This window comes from Rana temporaria, assembly GCF_905171775.1.
Source record: "Rana temporaria chromosome 4 unlocalized genomic scaffold, aRanTem1.1 chr4rx, whole genome shotgun sequence".
Lineage (NCBI taxonomy): Eukaryota > Metazoa > Chordata > Amphibia > Anura > Ranidae > Rana > Rana temporaria.
This window is the reverse complement of record NW_024404453.1, coordinates 93,651-120,459: the sequence shown is the minus strand read 5'-3', so window position 1 is coordinate 120,459 and position 26,809 is coordinate 93,651. Positions and strand designations below refer to the sequence as shown.

At 52.5% G+C, this 26,809-nt stretch overlaps 2 protein-coding genes across 2 annotated transcripts in view; both read right to left on the bottom strand.

The window, feature by feature from the left end:
* Positions 1 to 429: 429 nt before the first annotated feature.
* Positions 430 to 3,490, bottom strand: LOC120921793. The gene is made up of 2 exons (XM_040334297.1): positions 2,676 to 3,490; positions 430 to 2,401 (listed from the first exon to the last, which is right to left on the bottom strand). The coding sequence occupies exons 1-2, from the start codon at positions 3,463 to 3,465 to the stop codon at positions 2,175 to 2,177; spliced, it is 1,017 nt and encodes a 338-aa protein (XP_040190231.1). The 5' UTR covers positions 3,466 to 3,490; the 3' UTR covers positions 430 to 2,174.
* Positions 2,490 to 26,809, bottom strand: part of LOC120921794 (serine/threonine-protein phosphatase 2A 56 kDa regulatory subunit delta isoform-like) — a 111,718-nt gene continuing 87,398 nt past the window's right edge. Inside the window, exons 12-14 of the mRNA XM_040334298.1 lie at positions 26,503 to 26,575; positions 25,928 to 26,044; positions 2,490 to 3,946 (exon numbers count right to left, since the gene is read on the bottom strand). Coding sequence (XP_040190232.1) covers positions 3,809 to 3,946; positions 25,928 to 26,044; positions 26,503 to 26,575 — 328 coding nt within the window. The 3' untranslated portion in view covers positions 2,490 to 3,808. The remainder of the gene's footprint in view (positions 3,947 to 25,927; positions 26,045 to 26,502; positions 26,576 to 26,809) is intronic.

Here is a 26,809-nt window from a genome sequence, read left to right as displayed (position 1 = left end):
CGGTTTTTGGAACGATGGTGTGTACGCACATCAAACCACTTCATCGGTGAAAACGATCCGTCGGACCATTCTCATCGGATGGATCGACCGTGTGTACGCGGCCTGAGAAGAAATCTTCTTTTCCAAATGCTACAAGAAAGACGAAACCATCCCGGCATGCCAGAGGAGCTTAAAGACATTAAAATTACTTTATGGAATGAAATGATAAGGACTAGAATGAAAGTGGGAGGAGCTTTTTCCTCCCGAAGTCTTATTCCAGAAACACTCTTTCTGCTGCTTCTGGATCATCACAAAGTTTCTCCACCAGCAGCATCTTCAAGTAAGGAAATGTTACAAACTACGCCCCCAAAAACACAATTAATTTATAGAGAAAATCAGGAGAACATTCATCACTCTTCTGAATCTGCATTGTTAGTAACTGGAAATACATATTGTCACAAAGATTTTATTATAATATGAAGGGGGAGGGGTACCTGTTCTCATGTATCAGTGAAATGTTCTTATATACAATCCTTGTTATTCCATTTGTAATAAAAATGATTTCCGGGGTGCCTTTGGATATATAAGTAGTTATATGAACTCCTTTGCATCCTGTACAAGAAATTATGAATTTTGGCTTTCGTGTAAATTCAATTTCTTGGCGTAGATCCCAGGACACAGATCACACCTCCTTCATTGCATGCTAAACACTGCCCCCTCCCGCAAAAAAAAAAAACCCCACTGAGGCTTGGCTGAGAGAAGTTCTGCCGCCTTTTTTGACCCTTTCGCCTTCAGGTGGCAGCATAACCCAAGTAGTTGTGAATAGGACTACCGTATCCCTTATCTAATTCATAAATCCTCATATTATGAACCCTACAGGGCAGAAATCTACACCTGTAGGTCATTATTTGTATCCCTCTCCAGAAACACGACTTCACAACATCATATATTATTTATTCTACATTCAGGAATAAGACAAATTCTTCATTCAATGTTCAGTTCTTCCGGTGCTTATTACTACGACTGCAAGCCAGGCGATACGACCTCCACATCGCTCACATCCTGATTAAGTAATGTTAGCGCGTCCCGGATCCATGTAAAAAGATCCAAGACCTCCGTCCTTACAACAGCCATCTGTGGCCCTTAGTTATGCTGATTGGAGGTTCCCGAGACTAGCAACATCTCCCCCCCCCCCCCCCAGCAGATCAGTGATGAGGACGGCAGCGCCATGCGATTCGCCCTCCAGGGAGCGTCCTTATCTCAGGCTACAGAGAGCTTTCTAAGGTGAAGGTCTTGGATGTTCTCACAGAACCCATTGAAGGGAAAGCACCACATGAGGAAGGTCAGACTTCACCGCAGAAGATGTGGATCTGGGAGGTCCCCATTGCTGGTTGGGAGGGGTAAGTGCTGGGTGATTTGTGCACCTCCCATACCATTGACAAGCTGATGGAGTTCCCGGCCATCTTCTCTTCCCATACAGTGATATCAAATGCTGGAATTATTTTCCTGGCTTATAAAGTCACATCTGCTCTACTGAAGAAATTATGTGCCACATAGGACTGCAGGAAACGTCAGAGGCCCAAGGAGGAGGCTGGCAGTGGAAGGGCTTCAGATGGAAATGAAGGGGAACACGTGAATCTGAATAAAGGGGTGCAGATAATGACGAGAGATCTCAGTGCCGTGAGCAGGTGAAGACAACTCAAGGGCTTTGTGATCAGGTATAAGAGGACATTTCAGGAGCTCTGTGATGAGGAGGTGAAGTCTTCCCGTGGGCTCTGTGATGAGAAGAGGAGAAGTGTTCCCATGGGCTCTGTGATGAGAAGGAGGAGACGTCTTCCCATGGGCCCTGTGATGAGAAGGAGGAGAAGTCTTCCCATGGGCTCTGTGATGAGGAGGAGAGAAGTCTTCCCATGGGCTCTGTGATTAGGAGTCTTCCCATGGGCTCTGTGATGAGGAGGAGAGGAGAAGTGTTCCCATGGGCTCGGTGATGAGGAGGAGGAGAAGTCTTCCCATGGGCTCTGTGATGAGGAGGAGAGGAGAAGTGTTCCCATTGGCTCGGTGATGAGAAGTCTTCCCATGGGCTCTGTGATTAGGAGGAGAGGAGAAGAATTCCCATGGGCTCTGTGATGAGGAGGAGACGTCTTCCCATGGGCTCTGTGATGAGGAGGAGAGAAGTCTTCCCATGGGCTCTGTGATTAGGAGTCTTCCCATGGGCTCTGTGATGAGGAGGAGAGGAGAAGTGTTCCCATGGGCTCGGTGATGAGAAGTCTTCCCATGGGCTCTGTGATTAGGAGGAGAGGAGAAGAATTCCCATGGGCTCTGTGATTAGGAGAGGAGAAGTGTTCCCATGGGCTCTGTATTGAGGAGAGGAGAAGTGTTCCCATGGGCTCTGTGATGAGGAGGTGAAGTCTTCCCATGGGCTCTGTGATGAGGAGGTGAAGTCTTCCCATGGGCTCTGTGATGAGGAGGAGGAGACGTCTTCCCATGGGCTCTGTGATGAGGAGAGGAGACGTCTTCCCATGGGCTCTGTGATGAGGAGGAGGAGACGTCTTCCCATGGGCTCTGTGATGAGGAGGAGACGTCTTCCCATGGAATCTGTGATGAGGAGACGTCTTCCCATGGGCTCTGTGATGAGGAGGAGAGGAGAAGTCTTCCCATGGGCTCTGTGATGAGGAGGAGACGTCTTCCCATGGGATCTGTGATGAGGAGGAGGAGACGTCTTCCCATGGGCTCTGTGATGAGAAGGAGGAGACGTCTTCCCATGGGCTCTGTGATGAGGAGAGGAGACGTCTTCCCATGGGCTCTGTGATGAGGAGGAGAGGAGAAGTCTTCCCATGGGCTCTGTGATGAGGAGGAGGAGACGTCTTCCCATGGGATCTGTGATGATGAGGAGGAGAAGTCTTCCCATGGACTCTGTGATGAGGAGGAGACATCTTCCCATGGGCTCTGTGATGAGGAGGAGGAGACGTCTTCCCATGGGCTCTGTGATGAGGAGGAGAGAAGTCTTCCCATGGGCTCTGTGATGAGGAGGAGACGTCTTCCCATGGGCTCTGTGATGAGGAGGAGACGTCTTCCCATGGGATCTGTGATGAGAAGTCTTCCCATGGGCTCTGTGATGAGAAGGAGGAGACGTCTTCCCATGGGCTCTGTGATGAGGAGGAGGAGACGTCTTCCCATGGGATCTGTGATGAGGAGGAGAAGTTTTCCCATGGGATCTGTGATGAGGAGGAGAGGAGACGTCTTCCCATGGGATCTGTGATGAGGAGGAGGAGGTCTTCCCATGGGATCTGTGATGAGCAGGAGGAGACGTCTTCCCATGGGCTCTGTGATGAGGAGGAGACGTCTTCCCATGGGATCTGTGATGAGGAGGAGACGTCTTCCCATGGGCTCTGTGATGAGGAGGAGGAGACGTCTTCCCATGGGCTCTGTGATGAGGAGGAGACGTCTTCCCATGGGCTCTGTGATGAGCAAAGAGAGATTAGGCATTGTGTTGGGGGAGGGGGAATGACACTTCCGGGGGTCTGTGATGGGGGGGAAGACAAATTTAATATGGCTTTGGGGGGGGGGGGGGGGAAATCTCAGGGACTCTGTGATACGGGGAAATGTTCCTTTGGAATACTGGCTGACCACAAAGGGTCAGTCAATCTTGTATGCTTGAAAAGCAGGCAGTCTCTGTCAGCTGGTAAAACTCTGTTAGGTTGCATATGATGGATGGTAGTTCATATCTACAATAAAGAGGTCCTCATCTACTATATGTGGAGCCTCCAGGAAGAAAGGAGGACACACCGGCCTCCACCACAGAGGCGGGAGGATGGCCATTGTTGTGAGGTCAGAGCGCCTCCTGGCTGCTGCTCAGATATTCTTCTGCCCTCCGATGAGACTCCAGCGCTCGGATGGTGTAGATATCTTGAGGAAGATCTGATCTCTTCAACAGAATCTTCTGCTCCTGCGGGGAGTTGTGCAAAACCTGGAGGAAGAGGAGGAGACATGGTCAGAGGAAGGAGAGGAGGAGATGCGGTCAGAGGAAGGAGAGGAAGAGACGCGGTCAGAGGAAGAGACATGGTCAGAGGAAGAGAGGAGGAGACATGGTCAGAGGAAGGAGAGGAGGAGACGCGGTCAGAGGAAGAGAGGAGGAGACATGGTCAGAGGAAGGAGAGGAGGAGACGCGGTCAGAGGAAGAGAGGAGGAGACATGGTCAGAGGAAGGAGAGGAGGAGAGGAGGAGACGCGGTCAGAGGAAGAGAGGAGGAGACATGGTCAGAGGAAGGAGAGGAGGAGACGCGGTCAGAGGGAGGAGGAGGAGGAGACACAGTCAGGAGGAGGAGGAGACACAGTCAGGAGGAGGAGGAGGAGACACAGTCAGAGGAAGGAGAGGAGGAGACGCGGTCAGAGGAAGAGAGGAGGAGACATGGTCAGAGGAAGGAGAGGAGGAGAGGAGGAGACGCGGTCAGAGGAAGAGAGGAGGAGACATGGTCAGAGGAAGGAGAGGAGGAGACGCGGTCAGAGGGAGGAGGAGGAGGAGACACAGTCAGGAGGAGGAGGAGACACAGTCAGGAGGAGGAGGAGGAGACACAGTCAGGAGGAGGAGACACAGTCAGGAGGAGGAGACACAGTCAGGGGGAGGAGGAGGAGGAGACACAGTCAGGGGGAGGAGGAGGAGGAGACACAGTCAGGAGGAGGAAGAGGAGGAGACATAGTCAGGAGGAGGAGGAGGAGACACAGTCAGGAGGAGGAGGAGGAGGAGACACAGTCAGGAGGAGGAGGAGGAGGAGACACAGTCAGAGGGAGGAGAGGAGGAGGAGACACAGTCAGAGGGAGGAGGAGAGGAGGAGGAGACACAGCCAGAGGGAGGAGAGGAGGAGGAGACACAGCCAGAGGGAGGAGAGGTGGAGGAGACACAGTCAGAGGGAGGAGAGGAGGAGGAGACACAGTCAGAGGGAGGAGAGAAGGAGACACAGGGAGGAGGAGGAGACACAGTCAGAGGGAGGAGGAGGAGACACAGTCAGGAGGAGGAGGAGACACAGTCAGAGGGAGGAGAGGAGGAGACACAGTCAGGAGGAGGAGGAGGAGACACAGTCAGAGGGGGGAGGAGGAGCAGGAGGAGACACAGTCAGAGGGGAGGAGGAGGAGACACAGGGAGGAGGAGGAGACAAAGGGAGGAGGAGGAGGAGGAGGAGGAGGAGACACAGTCAGGAGGAGAAGGAGACACAGTCAGGAGGAGGAGGAGACACAGTCAGGAGGAGGAGGAGACACAGTCAGAGGGAAGAGGAGGAGGAGACACAGGGAGGAGGAGGAGGAGGAGACACAGTCAGGAGGAGGAGGAGGAGGAGACACAGTCAGAGGGAGGAGGAGACACAGTCAGAGGGAGGAGGAGGAGGAGGAGACACAGTCAGGAGGGAGGAGGAGGAGGAGACACAGTCAGAGGGAGGAGGAGGAGACACAGGGAGGAGGAGGAGTAGGAGGAGACACAGTCAGAGGGAGGAGGAGGAGACACAGGGAGGAGGAGGAGACACAGGGAGGAGGAGGAGGAGGAGGAGGAGACACAGTCAGGAGGAGGAGGAGGAGGAGACACAGTCAGGAGGAGGAGGAGGAGACACAGTCAGAGGGAGGAGGAGGAGGAGGAGGAGACGCAGTCAGAGGGAGGAGGAGGAGACACAGTCAGGAGGGAGGAGGAGGAGGAGACACAGGGAGGAGGAGGAGCAGGAGGAGAAACAGTCAGAGGGAGGAGGAGGAGACACAGGGAGGAGGAGGAGACACAGTCAGAGGGAGGAGGAGGAGACACAGGGAGGAGGAGGAGTAGGAGGAGACACAGTCAGAGGGAGGAGGAGGAGACACAGGGAGGAGGAGGAGACACAGGGAGGAGGAAGAGGAGGAGGAGACACAGTCAGGAGGAGGAGGAGGAGACACAGTCAGAGGGAGGAGGAGGAGGAGGAGGAGACGCAGTCAGAGGGAGGAGGAGGAGGAGGAGGAGACACAGTCAGGAGGGAGGAGGAGGAGGAGGAGACACAGTCAGGAGGGAGGAGGAGGAGGAGGAGACACAGGGAGGAGGAGGAGCAGGAGGAGAAACAGTCAGAGGGAGGAGGAGGAGACACAGGGAGGAGGAGGAGGAGACACAGTCAGGAGGAGGAGGAGGAGGAGGAGGAGGAGGAGACACAGGGAGGAGGAGGAGACACAGGGAGGAGACACAGGGAGGAGCAGGAGGAGACACAGTCAGAGGGAGGAGGAGGAGACACAGGGAGGAGGAGGAGACACAGTCAGGAGGAGGAGGAGGAGGAGGAGGAGGAGGAGGAGACACAGGGAGGAGGAGGAGGAGGAGACACAGGGAGGAGGAGGAGACACAGGGAGGAGCAGGAGGAGACACAGTCAGAGGGAGGAGGAGGAGACACAGGGAGGAGGAGGAGACACAGTCAGGAGGAGGAGGAGGAGGAGGAGGAGGAGGAGGAGACACAGGGAGGAGGAGGAGACACAGGGAGGAGGAGGAGACACAGTCAGAGGGAGGAGGAGGAGACACAGGGAGGAGGAGGAGACACAGACAGGAGGAGGAGGAGGAGGAGACACAGGGAGGAGGAGGAGGAGGAGACACAGTCAGGAGGAGGAGGAGGAGGAGACACAGGGAGGAGGAGGAGACACAGTCAGGAGGAGGAGGAGGAGGAGGAGACACAGGGAGGAGGAGACACAGGGAGGAGGAGGAGACACAGGGAGGAGGAGGAGGAGACACAGTCAGAGGGAGGAGGAGGAGACACAGGGAGGAGGAGGAGCAGGAGGAGACACAGTCAGAGGGAGGAGGAGGAGACACAGGGAGGAGGAGGAGACACAGTCAGGAGGAGGAGGAGGAGGAGACACAGGGAGGAGGAGGAGGAGGAGACACAGTCAGGAGGAGGAGGAGACACAGGGAGGAGGAGACACAGGGAGGAGGAGACACAGTCAGGAGGAGGAGGAGGAGGAGACACAGGGAGGAGGAGGAGGAGGAGACACAGTCAGGAGGAGGAGGAGGAGGAGGAGACACAGGGAGGAGGAGGAGACACAGTCAGGAGGAAGAGGAGGAGGAGGAGACACAGGGAGGAGGAGACACAGGGAGGAGGAGGAGACACAGGGAGGAGGAGGAGGAGGAGGAGGAGGAGACACAGGGAGGAGGAGGAGACACAGGGAGGAGGAGGAGACACAGTCAGAGGGAGGAGATCACTGCTGAGAAAAAAGGGAAAGGGTGGTGAAGGTATGTCAGTGCAGCCCCCAGAACACCCAGTGATCCCCCCACTATGGCGGTCAGAAATGGGCCTCCTAGAACGGAGGTGTGAGGTTTGTGTTTCTCCTAGTAACATGTAAATAATGGAATGCGGACATCCTGTGAGAGATCCAACGTTTCCTGTCCATGAATAAGGAATGAATGGAGCTCCTCTCTACCAATCATATTCTTGCTTCTGTGAAGAGCAGGGGGATGGTTAGTAGGAGATCTTTGGTTGCTATGGGAACACGCAGTCCGAGCCTCTATATGATCCATAGCAACGAGCTTCTGCCTGGACTTTATGACTAGAAGTGTTACACCCGACAAACTCCCATAATAAGGCCCCTTTCACACCGTGTGACTTGTCCTGAAAGTCGTACCCCATGATTTCCGTTCATATCTGTGCGACTTCAAGGTAGTCCCTGCGCTTTGATGCGACTCGAGGTCCATAGACCTCAGGATTACACCGACATAGCTTCAAGTCGCACAAGTGTGAAAGGGGCCCAAGAGAAAAGCTGACGTTTTTCAGAACTGTGAGGACAGATATGATTGGCCGGACGCAGAACCTACAAGAACCACCAGTGATGGGATGACCCAACATCAACCAATCAGCTGGTCTCTCATCTCCTTTCTTCATAAACGACGACATTCATTTCCATCCGCTACAATCTTCCTTCTACGATCGATGGATCAGTAAATCTGGCCACACACCGATCGATGGATCACTAAATCTGGCCACACACCGATGGATGGATCACTAAATCTGACCATACACCGATGGATGGATCACTAAATCTGGCCACACACCGATGGATGGATCACTAAATCTGGCCATACACCGATGGATGGATCACTAAATCTGGCCACACACCGATGGATGGATCACTAAATCTGGCCATACACCGATGGATGGATCACTAAATCTGGCCATACACCGATGGATGGATCACTAAATCTGGCCACACACCGATCGATGGATCACTAAATCTGGCCATACACCGATGGATCACTAAATCTGGCCATACACCGATGGATCACTAAATCTGGCCATACACCGATGGATGGATCACTAAATCTGACCATACACCGATGGATGGATCACTAAATCTGGCCACACACCGATCGATGGATCACTAAATCTGCCCATACACCGATGGATGGATCACTAAATCTGACCATACACCGATTGATGGATCACTAAATCTGACCATACACCGATCGATGGATCACTAAATCTGGCCACACACCGATCGATGGATCACTAAATCTGGCCATACACCGATGGATGGATCACTAAATCTGCCCATACACCGATCGATGGATCACTAAATCTGCCCATACACCGATCGATGGATCACTAAATCTGGCCACACACCGATCGATGGATCACTAAATCTGGCCATACACCGATCGATGGATCACTAAATCTGCCCATACACCGATCGATGGATCACTAAATCTGGCCATACGCCGATCGATGGATCACTAAATCTGCCCATACACCGATGGATGGATCACTAAATCTGGCCACACACCGATCGATGGATCACTAAATCTGGCCATACACCGATCGATGGATCACTAAATCTGCCCATACACCGATCGATGGATCACTAAATCTGGCCATACACCGATCGATGGATCACTAAATCTGACCATACACCGATGGATGGATCACTAAATCTGGCCACACACCGATCGATGGATCACTAAATCTGCCCATACACCGATCGATGGATCACTAAATCTGGCCATACACCGATCGATGGATCACTAAATCTGGCCATACACCGATGGATGGATCACTAAATCTGACCATACACCGATCGATGGATCACTAAATCTGGCCATACACCGATCGATGGATCACTAAATCTGGCCATACACCGATCAATGGATCACTAAATCTGGCCATACACCGATGGATCACTAAATCTGGCCATACACCGATGGATGGATCACTAAATCTGGCCATACACCGATGGATGGATCACTAAATCTGACCATACACCGATGGATGGATCACTAAATCTGGCCATACACCGATGGATGGATCACTAAATCTGGCCATACACCGATGGATGGATCACTAAATCTGGCCATACACCGATCGATGGATCACTAAATCTGCCCATACACCGATCGATGGATCACTAAATCTGGCCATACACCGATCGATGGATCACTAAATCTGGCCATACACCGATCAATGGATCACTAAATCTGGCCATACACCGATCGATGGATCACTAAATCTGCCCATACACCGATCGATGGATCACTAAATCTGGCCACACACCGATCGATGGATCACTAAATCTGGCCATACACCGATCGATGGATCACTAAATCTGCCCATACACCGATCGATGGATCACTAAATCTGGCCATACACCGATCGATGGATCACTAAATCTGACCATACACCGATGGATGGATCACTAAATCTGGCCACACACCGATCGATGGATCACTAAATCTGCCCATACACCGATCGATGGATCACTAAATCTGGCCATACACCGATCGATGGATCACTAAATCTGGCCACACACCGATCGATGGATCACTAAATCTGGCCACACACCGATGGATGGATCACTAAATCTGACCATACACCGATGGATGGATCACTAAATCTGGCCACACACCGATGGATGGATCACTAAATCTGGCCATACACCGATGGATGGATCACTAAATCTGGCCACACACCGATCGATGGATCACTAAATCTGGCCATACACCGATGGATCACTAAATCTGGCCATACACCGATGGATCACTAAATCTGGCCATACACCGATGGATGGATCACTAAATCTGACCATACACCGATGGATGGATCACTAAATCTGGCCACACACCGATGGATGGATCACTAAATCTGACCATACACCGATGGATGGATCACTAAATCTGACCATACACCGATCGATGGATCACTAAATCTGGCCACACACCGATCGATGGATCACTAAATCTGGCCATACACCGATGGATGGATCACTAAATCTGCCCATACACCGATCGATGGATCACTAAATCTGCCCATACACCGATCGATGGATCACTAAATCTGGCCACACACCGATCGATGGATCACTAAATCTGGCCATACACCGATCGATGGATCACTAAATCTGCCCATACACCGATCGATGGATCACTAAATCTGGCCATACACCGATCGATGGATCACTAAATCTGCCCATACACCGATGGATGGATCACTAAATCTGGCCACACACCGATCGATGGATCACTAAATCTGGCCATACACCGATCGATGGATCACTAAATCTGCCCATACACCGATCGATGGATCACTAAATCTGGCCATACACCGATCGATGGATCACTAAATCTGACCATACACCGATGGATGGATCACTAAATCTGGCCACACACCGATCGATGCATCACTAAATCTGCCCATACACCGATCGATGGATCACTAAATCTGGCCATACACCGATGGATGGATCACTAAATCTGGCCATACACCGATGGATGGATCACTAAATCTGACCATACACCGATCGATGGATCACTAAATCTGGCCATACACCGATCGATGGATCACTAAATCTGGCCATACACCGATCAATGGATCACTAAATCTGGCCATACACCGATGGATCACTAAATCTGGCCATACACCGATGGATGGATCACTAAATCTGGCCATACACCGATGGATGGATCACTAAATCTGACCATACACCGATGGATGGATCACTAAATCTGGCCATACACCGATGGATCACTAAATCTGCCCATACACCGATGGATGGATCACTAAATCTGCCCATACACCGATCGATGGATCACTAAATCTGGCCATACACCGATGGATGGATCACTAAATCTGGCCATACACCGATGGATGGATCACTAAATCTGGCCATACACCGATCGATGGATCACTAAATCTGCCCATACACCGATCGATGGATCACTAAATCTGGCCATACACCGATCGATGGATCACTAAATCTGGCCATACACCGATCAATGGATCACTAAATCTGCCCATACACCGATCGATGGATCACTAAATCTGCCCATACACCGATCGATGGATCACTAAATCTGGCCATACACCGATCGATGGATCACTAAATCTGACCATACACCGATGGATGGATCACTAAATCTGGCCACACACCGATCGATGGATCACTAAATCTGCCCATACACCGATCGATGGATCACTAAATCTGGCCATACACCGATCGATGGATCACTAAATCTGGCCACACACCGATCGATGGATCACTAAATCTGGCCACACACCGATGGATGGATCACTAAATCTGACCATACACCGATGGATGGATCACTAAATCTGGCCACACACCGATGGATGGATCACTAAATCTGGCCACACACCGATGGATGGATCACTAAATCTGGCCATACACCGATGGATGGATCACTAAATCTGACCATACACCGATGGATGGATCACTAAATCTGACCATACACCGATGGATGGATCACTAAATCTGGCCATACACCGATGGATGGATCACTAAATCTGGCCACACACCGATGGATGGATCACTAAATCTGGCCACACACCGATGGATGGATCACTAAATCTGCCCATACACCGATGGATCACTAAATCTGGCCATACACCGATGGATGGATCACTAAATCTGGCCACACACCGATCGATGGATCACTAAATCTGGCCATACACCGATGGATCACTAAATCTGGCCATACACCGATGGATCACTAAATCTGGCCATACACCGATGGATGGATCACTAAATCTGACCATACACCGATGGATGGATCACTAAATCTGGCCACACACCGATCGATGGATCACTAAATCTGCCCATACACCGATGGATGGATCACTAAATCTGACCATACACCGATGGATGGATCACTAAATCTGACCATACACCGATGGATGGATCACTAAATCTGACCATACACCGATGGATGGATCACTAAATCTGACCATACACCGATCAATGGATCACTAAATCTGGCCATACACCGATGGATGGATCACTAAATCTGGCCATACACCGATGGATGGATCACTAAATCTGGCCATACACCGATGGATGGATCACTAAATCTGCCCATACACCGATCGATGGATCACTAAATCTGCCCATACACCGATCGATGGATCACTAAATCTGGCCACACACCGATCGATGGATCACTAAATCTGGCCATACACCGATCGATGGATCACTAAATCTGCCCATACACCGATCGATGGATCACTAAATCTGGCCATACACCGATCGATGGATCACTAAATCTGCCCATACACCGATCGATGGATCACTAAATCTGGCCATACACCGATCAATGGATCACTAAATCTGGCCATACACCGATGGATCACTAAATCTGGCCATACACCGATGGATGGATCACTAAATCTGGCCATACACCGATGGATGGATCACTAAATCTGGCCATACACCGATGGATGGATCACTAAATCTGCCCATACACCGATCGATGGATCACTAAATCTGCCCATACACCGATCGATGGATCACTAAATCTGCCCATACACCGATCGATGGATCACTAAATCTGGCCACACACCGATCAATGGATCACTAAATCTGCCCATACACCGATCGATGGATCACTAAATCTGCCCATACACCGATCGATGGATCACTAAATCTGGCCACACACCGATCGATGGATCACTAAATCTGGCCATACACCGATCGATGGATCACTAAATCTGCCCATACACCGATCGATGGATCACTAAATCTGGCCACACACCGATCGATGGATCACTAAATCTGACCATACACCGATGGATGGATCACTAAATCTGGCCATACACCGATCGATGGATCACTAAATCTGACCATACACCGATGGATGGATCACTAAATCTGGCCACACATCGATCGATGGATCACTAAATCTGCCCATACACCGATCGATGGATCACTAAATCTGGCCATACACCGATGGATGGATCACTAAATCTGACCATACACCGATCGATGGATCACTAAATCTGGCCATACACCGATCGATGGATCACTAAATCTGGCCATACACCGATCAATGGATCACTAAATCTGGCCATACACCGATGGATCACTAAATCTGGCCATACACCGATGGATGGATTACTAAATCTGGCCATACACCGATCGATGGATCACTAAATCTGGCCATACACCGATGGATGGATCACTAAATCTGACCATACACCGATGGATGGATCACTAAATCTGGCCATACACCGATCGATGGATCACTAAATCTGGCCATACACCGATGGATGGATCACTAAATCTGCCCATACACCGATGGATGGATCACTAAATCTGGCCATACACCGATGGATGGATCACTAAATCTGGCCATACACCGATGGATGGATCACTAAATCTGCCCATACACCGATGGATGGATCACTAAATCTGGCCATACACCGATGGATGGATCACTAAATCTGGCCATACACCGATGGATGGATCACTAAATCTGCCCATACACCGATGGATGGATCACTAAATCTGGCCATACACCGATGGATGGATCACTAAATCTGGCCATACACCGATCGATGGATCACTAAATCTGACCATACACCGATCGATGGATCACTAAATCTGGCCACACACCGATCGATGGATCACTAAATCTGGCCATACACCGATGGATGGATCACTAAATCTGGCCATACACCGATGGATGGATCACTAAATCTGACCATACACCGATGGATGGATCACTAAATCTGACCATACACCGATCGATGGATCACTAAATCTGACCATACACCGATGGATGGATCACTAAATCTGGCCATACACCGATCGATGGATCACTAAATCTGGCCATACACCGATGGATGGATCACTAAATCTGGCCATACACCGATGGATGGATCACTAAATCTGGCCATACACCGATGGATGGATCACTAAATCTGGCCATACACCGATGGATCACTAAATCTGGCCATACACCGATGGATGGATCACTAAATCTGGCCATACACCGATGGATGGATCACTAAATCTGGCCATACACCGATGGATTATCTGCGGGTCGGAGGAGCGTCCACATTCCCTCCATGGGGGGCCCTGGTAATCCGAGCGCAGACTGTACTGTCTGACACTGACCACACCGATCCTTTCTCTGCATTCCTCCATGTGCGCTGTGTGGATGGAAGAATCTCCCGCTGGGCGGAGCTTCAGTATCTTGCTAGTCGGCCCCCCGCCGGCAACCAATCAGAATGTTCAGGTATTGAGAGAGCCAGCGGGGGGCCGACTAGCAAGATACTGAAGCTCCGCCCAGCGGGAGATTCTTCCATCCACACAGCGCACATGGAGGAATCCTTTTCCATCTGACCAGAGAAAGGATCGGTGTGGTCAGTCTTACTCCACGCACCTCAGACAGTACAGTCTGCGCTCGGATTGCCAGGGTCCCCCATGGAGGGAATGTGGACGCTCCTCCGACACCTACCTCTCTTCTCTGTATTCCCACTTACATGCCGATCCCTCAGAGCAACATGGGAGGGGGAGGGGCCAGTCGTATGTCCGGATCCCTTCGTATTATTGGTCTCTCCACTGTGGGAGGAGCTCTGAGCCTCGAACCTTTCCAAATCCCCATCAATAAAATCCTTTGTAAAGGGAATTAATGGCGAGAGCACCGGCCCTGCGGGTCATATGACCCCTTGGAAGTGACCCTCTCCCGACGCGACCCTCTCCCGACACGACCCTCTCCCGACACCGGAGCGACCCTCTCCCGACATCTAATCGACCCTCTCCCGAAACCGACGCGGCCCTCTCCGGACGCGACCCTCTCCCGACACCGGAGCGACCCTCTCCCGACACCGGAGCGACCCTCTCCCGACACCGGAGCGACCCTCTCCTGACACCGGAGCGACCCTCTCCCGACACCGGAGCGACCCTCTCCTGACACCGGAGCGACCCTCTCCCGACACCTAATCGACCCTCTCCCGACTAGACCTAATCGACCCTCTCCCGACGCGACCCTCTCCTGACGCGACCCTCTCCCGACGCGACCCTCTCCCGACACCAACGTGACCCTCTCCCGACACCTAATCGACCCTCTCCCGACGCTACCCTCTCCCGACACCGAAGCGACCCTCTCCCGACACCGAAGCGACCCTCTCCCGACACCGAAGCGACCCTCTCCCGACACGGAAGCGACCCTCTCCCGACACAGAAGCGACCCTCTCCCGACACCGAAGCGACCCTCTCCCGACACCGAAGCGACCCTCTCCCGACACCGAAGCGACCCTCTCCCGACACCGACCCTCTCCCGACGCGATCCTCTCCCGACACGGAAGCGACCCTCTCCTGACACGGAAGCGACCCTCTCCCGACACCGACCCTCTCCCGACACGGAAGTGACCCTCTCCCGACACGGAAACGACCCTCTCCCGACACCGACACGACCCTCTCCCGACACCGGAGCGACCCTCTCCCGACACCGAAGCGACCCTCTCCCGACACCGAAGCGACCCTCTCCCGACACCGAAGCGACCCTATCCCGACACGGAAGCGACCCTCTCCCGACACCGGAGCGACCCTCTCCCGACACGGAAGCGACCCTCTCCCGACACCGAAGCGACCCTCTCCTGACACGACCCTCTCCCGACACCGGAGCGACCTTCTCCCGACACCGAAGCGACCCTCTCCCGACACCGAAGCGACCCTCTCCCGACACGGAAGCGACCCTCTCCCGACACCGAAGCGACTATCTCCCGACACCGAAGCGACCCTCTCCCGACACAGAAGCGACCCTCTCCCGACACCGAAGCGACCCTCTCCCGACACCGAAGCGACCCTCTCCCGACACCGAAGCGACCCTCTCCCGACACCGAAGCGACCCTCTCCCGACACTGGAGCGACCCTCTCCCGACACCGAAGCGACCCTCTCCCGACACGGAAGCGACCCTCTCCCGACACGGAAGCGACTATCTCCCGACACCGAAGCGACCCTCTCCCGACACAGAAGCGACCCTCTCCCGACACCGAAGCGACCCTCTCCCGACACCGAAGCGACCCTCTCCCGACACCGAAGCGACCCTCTCCCGACACCGAAGCGACCCTCTCCCGACACCGGAGCGACCCTCTCCCGACACCGAAGCGACCCTCTCCCGACACCGAAGCGACCCTCTCCTGACACGACCCTCTCCCGACACCGGAGCGACCTTCTCCCGACACCGAAGCGACCCTCTCCCGACACCGAAGCGACCCTCTCCCGACACCGACCCTCTCCCGACACCGGAGCGACCCTCTCCCGACACCGACCCTCTCCCGACACCGAAGCGACCCTCTCCCGACACGGAAGCGACCCTCTCCCGACACCGAAGCGACTATCTCCCGACACCGAAGCGACCCTCTCCCGACACCGAAGCGACCCTCTCCCGACACAGAAGCGACCCTCTCCCGACACCGAAGCGACCCTCTCCCGACACCGGAGCGACCCTCTCCCGACACCGGAGCGACCCTCTCCCGACACGGAAGCGACCCTCTCCTGACACGGAAGCGACCCTCTCCCGACACGGAAGCGACCCTCTCCTGACACGGAAGCGACCCTCTCCCGACACCGAAGCGACCCTCTCCCGACACGGAAGTGACCCTCTCCCGACACGGAAGCGACCCTCTCCCGACACGGAAGCGACCCTCTCCTGACACGGAAGCGACCCTCTCCTGACACGAATATAAAGCTGGACTTTGCCCGCCACTCGCACAATAATCTTCTCTATGGTTTGGTCTTCGCCAGACTGGAGAAGGAATCCTCCCGTTTGCAGGCAGGAGGATTGGCGCCTCTCTTCCTGTATGAAGGGAGAAGTTTTGCTTTCATTTTTTATTAAACCTTAAATATCAAAACAGAGACGATACTTTATCTCTATCCCCCTCCCCCGCAGTACTTTCCGGTCACTAGATATCTTCAGTATGATGAACGGCATCAACCAACGGACCTGCCCTCCGTCTGTCACTGGACGCACAGTCATAAGCTCATCTGTTACTCTGCTCTCTCCTCCCATCAGCATGCTCCTCATCAGTACATTAACCAATTGCCTCCTTTTGTTGCTTTCTCCCTACCCCCCAACTTTGCTGCAATGGGAGGATAGCGATTGAGATTCAGATACTCCCGATTGTGTATGAAAATAAATGTAATGATAATAAATACAGAATTACATTGAAGAGCAGGTTTTATTTCGCTCTGGTGTGTCACTTTTAATAAATTCACTTTGTTTTTTACGCGCCTCATATACTGTACAATCCTTTAATTGGAGTTTATTGAGGGACACCTTTGGGTTATGCCGCCGCCTACAAGAGGCCGACATCGGAGGAGGCTTTGCACATCCCCCTGGCAGAACTAGGAGAAGAAAAGCGCCGAAGCAAATCTGCTAATCAGTCACTTGATGCCAAAGAAGTAATCACAGGAAAAATGGAACCGAATCCTTGAAGCCATCAGCTGGGATGACGGGCTGAGCCCCCTAGAGATGGGGGAAGGAGAAGCCGGAGTCCCTCAAGGAGTCCCTGAGAGATGGAGGATCACAGACCACATCCAGACAATGGAGGGCGGTGAAGCCATCAGCTGGGATGACGGGCTGAGCCACCTAGAGATGGTAGAAGGAGAAGCCGGAGTCCCTCAAGGAGTGGCTGAGAAATGGAGGATCACACACCACATCCAGACAATGGAGGGCGGTGAAGCCATAAGCTGGGATGACGGGCTGAGCCCCCTAGAGATGGTAGAAGAAGCCGGAGTCCCTCAAGGAGTGGCTGAGAGATGGAGGATCACAGACCACATCCAGACAATGGAGGGCGGTGAAGCCATAAGCTATGATGACGGGCTGAGCCACCTAGAGATGGTAGAAGGAGAAGCCGGAGTCCCTCAAGGAGTGGCTGAGAGATGGAGGATCACACACCACATCCAGACAATGGAGGGCGGTGAAGCCATAAGCTGGGATGACGGGCTGAGCCCCCTAGAGATGGTAGAAGGAGAAGCCGGAGTCCCTCAAGGAGTGGCTGAGAGATGGAGGATCACACACCACATCAAGACAATGGAGGGCGGTGAAGCCATAAGCTGGGATGACGGGCTGAGCCACCTAGAAATGGTAGAAGGAGAAGCCGGAGTCCCTCAAGGAGTGGCTGAGAGATGGAGGATCACAGACCACATCCAGACAATGGAGGGCAGTGAAGCCATCAGCTGGGATGACGGGCTGAGCCACCTAGAGATGGTAGAAGGAGAAGCCGGAGTCCCTCAAGGAGTCCCTGAGAGATGGAGGATCACAGACCACATCCAGACAATGGAGGGCGGTGAAGCCATCAGCTGGGATGACGGGCTGAGCCACCTAGAAATGGTAGAAGGAGAAGCCGGAGTCCCTCAAGGAGTGGCTGAGAGATGGAGGATCACAGACCACATCCAGACAATGGAGGGCGGTGAAGCCATAAGCTGGGATGACGGGCTGAGCCACCTAGAGATGGTAGAAGGAGAAGCCGGAGTCCCTCAAGGAGTCCCTGAGAGATGGAGGATCACAGACCACATCCAGACAATGGAGGGCGGTGAAGCCATAAGTTGGGATGACGGGCTGAGCCACCTAGAGATGGTAGAAGGAGAAGCCGGAGTCCCTGAGAGATGGAGGATCACAGACTACATCCAGACAATGGAGGGCGGTGAAGCCATAAGCTGGGATGACGGGCTGAGCCACCTAGAGATGGTAGAAGGAGAACCCGGAGTCCCTCAAGGAGTGGCTGAGAGATGGAGGATCACAGACCACATCCAGACAATGGAGGGCGGTGAAGCCATAAGCTGGGATGACGGGCTGAGCCACCTAGAGATGGTAGAAGGAGAAGCCGGAGTCCCTCAAGGAGTGGCTGAGAGATGGAGGATCACAGACCACATCCAGACAATGGAGGGCGGTGAAGCCATAAGCTGGGATGACGGGCTGAGCCCCCTAGAGATGGTAGAAGAAGCCGGAGTCCCTGAGAGATGGAGGATCACAGACCACATCCAGACAATGGAGGGCGGTGAAGCCATAAGCTGGGATGACGGGCTGAGCCACCTAGAGATGGTAGAAGGAGAAGCCGGAGTCCCTCAAGGAGTCCCTGAGAGATGGAGGATCACAGACCACATCCAGACAATGGAGGGCGGTGAAGCCATAAGTTGGGATGACGGGCTGAGCCACCTAGAGATGGTAGAAGGAGAAGCCGGAGTCCCTGAGAGATGGAGGATCACAGACCACATCCAGACAATGGGGGGCGGTGAAGCCATAAGCTGGGATGACGGGCTGAGCCACCTAGAGATGGTAGAAGGAGAACCCGGAGTCCCTCAAGGAGTGGCTGAGAGATGGAGGATCACAGACCACATCCAGACAATGGAGGGTGGTGAAGCCATAAGCTGGGATGACGGGCTGAGCCACCTAGAGATGGTAGAAGGAGAAGCCGGAGTCCCTCAAGGAGTGGCTGAGAGATGGAGGATCACAGACCACATCCAGACAATGGAGGGCGGTGAAGCCATAAGCTGGGATGACGGGCTGAGCCCCCTAGAGATGGTAGAAGAAGCCGGAGTCCCTCAAGGAGTGGCTGAGAGATGGAGGATCACAGACCACATCCAGACAATGGAGGGCGGTGAAGCCATAAGCTATGATGACGGGCTGAGACACCTAGAGATGGTAGAAGGAGAAGCCGGAGTCCCTCAAGGAGTGGCTGAGAGATGGAGGATCACACACCACATCCAGACAATGGAGGGCGGTGAAGCCATAAGCTATGATGACGGGCTGAGCCACCTAGAGATGGTGGAAGGAGAAGCCGGAGTCCCTCAAGGAGTGGATGAGAGATGGAGGATCACAGACCACATCCAGACAATGGAGGGCGGTGAAGCCATCAGCTGGGATGACGGGCTGAGCCACCTAGAGATGGTAGAAGGAGAAGCCGGAGTCCCTCAAGGAGTGGCTGAGAGATGAAGGACCACAGACCACATCCAGACAATGGAGGGCGGTGAAGCCATAAACTGGGATGATGGGCTGAGCCCCCTAGAGATGGTAGAAGGAGAAGCCGGAGTCCCTCAAGGAGTGGCTGAGAGATGGAGGATCACAGACCACATCCAGACAATGGAGGGCGGTGAAGCCATAAGCTGGGATGATGGGCTGAGCCCCCTAGAGATGGTGGAAGGAGAAGCCGGAGTCCCTCAAGGAGTCCCTGAGAGATGGAGGATCACAGACCACATCCAGACAATGGAGGGCGGTGAAGCCATAAGCTGGGATGACGGGCTGAGCCTCCTAGAGATGGTAGAAGGAGAAGCCGGAGTCCCTCAAGGAGTGGCTGAGAGATGGAGGATCACAGACCACATCCAGACAATGGAGGGCGGTGAAGCCATAAGCTGGGATGACGGGCTGAGCCACCTAGAGATGGTAGAAGAAGCCGGAGTCCCTCAAGGAGTCCCTGAGAGATGGAGGATCACAGACCACATCCAGACAATGGAGGGCAGTGAAGCCATAAGCTGGGATGACGGGCTGAGCCCCCTAGAGATGGTAGAAGAAGCCGGAGTCCCTCAAGGAGTCCCTGAGAGATGAAGGACCACAGACCACATCCAGACAATGGAGGGCGGTGAAGCCATAAGTTGGGATGACGGGCTGAGCCACCTAGAGATGGTAGAAGGAGAAGCCGGACTCCCTCATCGAGTGGCTGAGAGATGGAGGATCACAGACCACATCCAGACAATGGAGGGCGGTGAAGCCATAAGCTGGGATGACGGGCTGAGCCACCTAGAGATGGTAGAAGGAGAAGCCGGAGTCCCTCAAGGAGTGGCTGAGAGATGGAGGATCACAGACCACATCCAGACAATGGAGGGCGGTGAAGCCATAAGTTGGGATGACGGGCTGAGCCACCTAGAGATGGTAGAAGGAGAAGCCGGAGTCCCTCATCGAGTGGCTGAGAGATGGAGGATCACAGACCACATCCAGACAATGGAGGGCGGTGAAGCCATAAGCTGGGATGACGGGCTGAGCCACCTAGAGATGGTAGAAGGAGAAGCCGGAGTCCCTCAAGGTTCAGCCCGTCATCCCAGCTGATGGCTTCAAGGATTCGGTTCCATTTTTCCTGTGATTACTTCTTTGGCATCAAGTGACTGATTAGCAGATTTGCTTCGGCGGTTTTCTTCTCCTAGTTCTGCCAGGGGGATGTGCAAAGCCTCTTCCGATGTCGGCCTCCTGTAGGCGGCGGCATAACCCAAAGGTGTCCCTCAATAAACTCCAATTAAAGGATTGTACAGTATATGAGGCGCGTAAAAAACAAAGAGAATTTATTAAAAGTGACACACCAGAGCGAAATAAAACCTGCTCATCAAGGGAAAGATGTGGTGGCCACAAAGTGGTGCATTTCATGAAGAAGTTCTAGGCTTTTAAACCAAGATAGAGCAGATGCACCCTTGTGGTTTGGAAATGATGAAAAGATTCATTTAAATTGTCAGTAAAACTGATCTGCTGCAGGAACCGGGGAAATGACCAGAAGACCTGGAAGAGATCCTCGGAGATCTACTAATCTATATTGTGCTACTAGAAGGTGAGGAACCAAACAGGAGGATCATAGTGCCAAACACAGAGGGAGCAATCCGCTTTTTACACCGTGCTCTTCAAATGGGTGCAAGGGTAGTAAGAGTTGGGGGGGCAGACGCAACACGATTCATCCAACAAGAACTACACTTTGGTTTCTTAAGGCTGCCCTCGTATCACAGTGTTGGTGATGTCCTCACCTCCTTTCCCGTATATTGCTCTTATACTATCCTTGACCTCCCCTTTTACCCGTTCTACCTCCCCTCCCCTTTTTTTTTTTCCTCTCTTTTCTCTTTCATGGCTCTCCTTTTTTCCGTTTCTGTGTCGGCCCCAACTGCATAACCAGGCCAATGAGGAGTGCGCACAATTTGTCATAGCTTAGGGAGGGACACGTTATTATTTGTTAAAATGGTTCACTGCGGCAACATAACTTATGATATTCCACTTTACCAGTGTTTCGGGTATTTTATTATTATTTACCCCTTTTTTCTTTTCTTTTTTTTGACCCTTTCACTGGTCGCGTTTGCTCTTTGGGAGTACCCAGTCGGAGACTTTTTGTTATTATATGTGAATCTCTGTAGAGGCTCTAAAGGGCCAAAGACTGGAAACAACACTGGGAGACGCAACATGCTGGTCCTATAGTTTCAGAGCGCTACCCATCACATCAATAAGAGCATAAATGGTCTCATAATACTGCTGCTCCTCCGAGGTAAGATCTTCAGATAAAGACTGGAGTGAATCAAAGACCGCAGACAGGTCCAAAAACTGCAGCAGAAGGCACAGGATTTCACCCGAGACAAATAACTTGAATGAAGTAAAACCCTCAGCCGGGAGGATAGGGGAGCTGGCCACACCGGTGGAGCAAATAAAGCCTCTGGGGGGAGTGACACAATTCCCTGCTGCAGCAGCATCAATAGGCCTGTTGCAAGCCGCATTAGTAGAGGGAGCTGGGAGGACTCCGTACATCGGGGACTATCCTCCCCCCGTGACCAGAATCAGACGTGACCATGTGGCAGTTAAGCAACATAACACACAAGCTATAAGGAAGTCCTCACGGAACCCAGACAGCAGGTAACTGATTGGTTTCTTCTGGTCATCCAACCTCCAAAGTCACCGTAAGCAACAAAAAGAATGTAGAAAATGAGAAGCAGCAAGTGGGGGGGTGGGGGGATTCTTCCTGTAAATCAATGTAATCTAAAATATGTCTACCCCCCTAGAACATCAGCAGAAAACTGAAGCATGCTGGGAGTAGGCGGGGTTATCCTAGGCTGGCCTTTAGTTTGTTGTTTGCTGCCGTCCAATCCTCATGTAAGTGACTAGAACCCAAAACATGAAATACTTCCTGTGTCCCTCATTAGACAAGAAAGAAAAGAGGAATAGAAAAGTTGGGTCACAGAGCTTATGGTGGGTGTCCAGGAAGAAGTGACTTCATATCCATGCTTATAGGGTTATACTGCCACCTTCAGGTGATTGGACACCCTCTTAGGCATAACCCCTCCCCAGTAGGCAGGACTTGGGTTTGAAGCAAGCAATGAACCACAAAAGAAAGATGGGAGGATCTCTGTGTCCCATGATGTACTCCAAGAAAAGTATTTTACCATTAAATCAAAAATCTCAGTTTCTTTACCAAACATGATGGGACAACGAGCATCTTGATACCCATGGCCATAGAGATGTTCTCTGAGCACTGAATAGTGGGGGAGGGCAGCAACATGGCAACCAACAGGCCCTAAACAAGATGCCAACTTAAGGTAACATACTGAACGGCTCGAACATCCACTATCCATAAAAGTATGAAGCAAAATCCAGGTCAAAACTTGAGGTACAGAAGTGTGATGTGAAATTCCCCGGAAGCACCGACACTCCGGGGAGAATTGTCCGTCACCCAAAACGGTGGAACTTCACCCTTCAGACTGCAAGAGGACAGATCCATGCAGAAATCGTAGACTTGGAAGCGGTGTGACCTTCCGGAAGCACAAAGATGGAATCCGACCGATGAATGGATGTCAGAGAACGCTGGAGGGCGCCAACCACATCCAAAGTGTGAAGAGCCTTGCCCCCCCCCCCCCCCCCAGGACAAAAAGACAGCAACACAAAGTCCTGGCTGAGATGGAACATAGACATCACCTCAGGTAATAATGGCGACTTAGACTCATCCTCGGCTGGTTCCCATCTTCCTCATCCTCGGCTGGTTCCCATCTTCCTCATCCTCCGATGGCCTCTGATGGTTCCCATCTTCCTCATCCTCCGACGGTTCCCATCTTCCTCATCCTCGGCTGGTTCCCATCTTCCTCATCCTCCGACCGTTCCCATCTTCCTCATCCTCCGACCGTTCCCATCTTCCTCATCCTCCGACCGTTCCCATCTTCCTCATCCTCCGACCGTTCCCATCTTCCTCATCCTCGGCTGGTTCCCATCTTCCTCATCCTCGGCTGGTTCCCATCTTCCTCATCCTCCGATGGCCTCTGATGGTTCCCATCTTCCTCATCCTCGGCTGGTTCCCATCTTCCTCATCCTCCGACCGTTCCCATCTTCCTCATCCTCCGACCGTTCCCATCTTCCTCATCCTCCGACCGTTCCCATCTTCCTCATCCTCCGACCGTTCCCATCTTCCTCATCCTCGGCTGGTTCCCATCTTCCTCATCCTCGGCTGGTTCCCATCTTCCTCATCCTCGGCTGGTTCCCATCTTCCTCATCCTCAGCTGGTTCCCATCTTCCTCATCCTCCGATGGCCTCTGATGGTTCCCATCTTCCTCATCCTCGGCTGGTTCCCATCTTCCTCATCCTCCGACCGTTCCCATCTTCCTCATCCTCGGCTGGTTCCCATCTTCCTCATCCTCCGACCGTTCCCATCTTCCTCATCCTCAGCTGGTTCCCATCTTCCTCATCCTCCGATGGCCTCTGATGGTTCCCATCTTCCTCATCCTCGGCTGGTTCCCATCTTCCTCATCCTCCGACCGTTCCCATCTTCCTCATCCTCGGCTGGTTCCCATCTTCCTCATCCTCGGCTGGTTCCCATCTTCCTCATCCTCCGACCGTTCCCATCTTCCTCATCCTCTGACCGTTCCCATCTTCCTCATCCTCCGACCTTCCCATCTTCCTCATCCTCCGATGGCCTCTGATGGCCCCCTGCACAGCATCCTACTGGTCCGCAAGGCAACCAATCATTGTTCAGGTTCATGTTCTGACGTGTCCAGTGCCGATCAGCAACCTTACAGGCTGTCCCTGCGTGTCCAGTGCAGAGTCCGGGTACAACTCTGAGGGTAATAGATCCCAAAGAAGCCAATCTCTTAATCCCAGATGGAATTATTGAGAATCTAAAACCTGCACAGACAGGACCACCACCTAAAAAACCTGAGCCTTGTCTAATGGGGAGAGGTTATGCCAAGGAAGGGACTTTCTGCCTTTTTTGCCAATGTCCGATTACCTGAAGGTGGCAGCATAACCCGATCTATAATGGATATGAAGGAGTTCTGTGATGTACGACAATGAAATGGAGTTACCTCCTTTGTGGCTCTACCATTCCCCACTCTTCTGGGAAGATTTTTCTACAAGATTTTGGAAGGGGTCTTTGGGAATTTGTGCCCCTTTGTGAGGTCGGGTACAGATGTTGGATGAGAAGATCCAGCTCACGTGTTGGGTCCCACATTGGGCATCCCAAAGGTGTTCAGTAGGGACGAGGTCAGGGCTCTGTGCAGGACACTCAAGTTCCTCCATGACCTCAAACTTACTTAACAGCTTTGGGATCAGAAGAATTTGTCCCAAAGGTGTTCAGTAGGTTTGAGGGTAAGTACCGATGTTGGATGAGAAGACCTTATACCAAAAGGTCTTGCAAAAATAGGGATAAGGTCAGGACTCTGTACAGGACACTGGAATTCCTTCACACCAAACTGGTCACCCCGTGTATTTATGGAGCTGGCTTTGTACGTTAGAAGAGCACAACTGTCTACAATGTATTGATGGAGGATTACCGGGACCCTTCCCTGGGGACCCCTGAACCCCATGACTTGGGAGGGAGGGGGGGGTATACATCTGGCCATAGAGTGTACATTGAAGGTTGACGCAGCAGAGGAAGGATAGGTGTGTGTATGGAGGTGCTATGAATGATGAAAAGGTTCAGAGGTTAGGAGGTGTTAAGGGGGAGGGGGAAGGACCAGCGGTCACCTGAGCAGCCTCAGTCTCCATTGTCTTCTTCAGGATCTGAATGTCCTCAGTGGTCGGAGTGTCTGTCTCCATGGAGCAGAGCAGACTGAGTGCGGGAGGAGAATAAAACATGGAGTACTGCATGTGGCGGCCATGATGAAGAGAGACAGAGAGACAGATTACAGAAGAGTAAATCACTTTATACAAACAGAAGAGAACGTTCCCCATGGATAGGCTCAGTGTCCCCAATACACACCATGTGGGAGGATGAACTGTCCACAACGGAGAGATCCCTCCCCACTTCCAAGTCCTTTCCCATACTGGAGCCCTCAGACCACAAAGCAAGGGAGTCTCACTTGTCCTGCTGCATTCTGCGTTATGTAAAACGAATGCAGAACCCAGAAGGTGGAAGGAGCATGGAACTCGGGAGATGTACCTAAAACTGACCTGTACCCACCACCCATAACCAGGTACAACTGACCTGTACCCACCACCAGGTACAACTGACCTGTACCCTCCACCCATAACCAGGTACAACTGACCTGTACCCACCACCAGGTACAACTGACCTGTACCCACCACCCATAACCAGGTACCTGCGGGTTCAATCGTGCCATTTCCTCAATGCGATTCCACATCTCTGCACGTTCCCTACCGCGCATCTTCACCCTGAAAAAAGAGAGAGAGAGAGAAGAGACACTGAGAATAATCCTCCAGGAGAGAAGGACACCTTCAATCCTGTATTACCATCCCCCTCTACACTATTCTCCCCGTAGTGTACAAGTCCCAGTCACATGATATACAGTGGTAGATCGCCCCACTTCTAATAACCCCACAAACAGTTTCTTGAAACTATCGATGCCCCTCCCCTGCTGAGACCACCGCCTGTGGAAGGGAATTCCA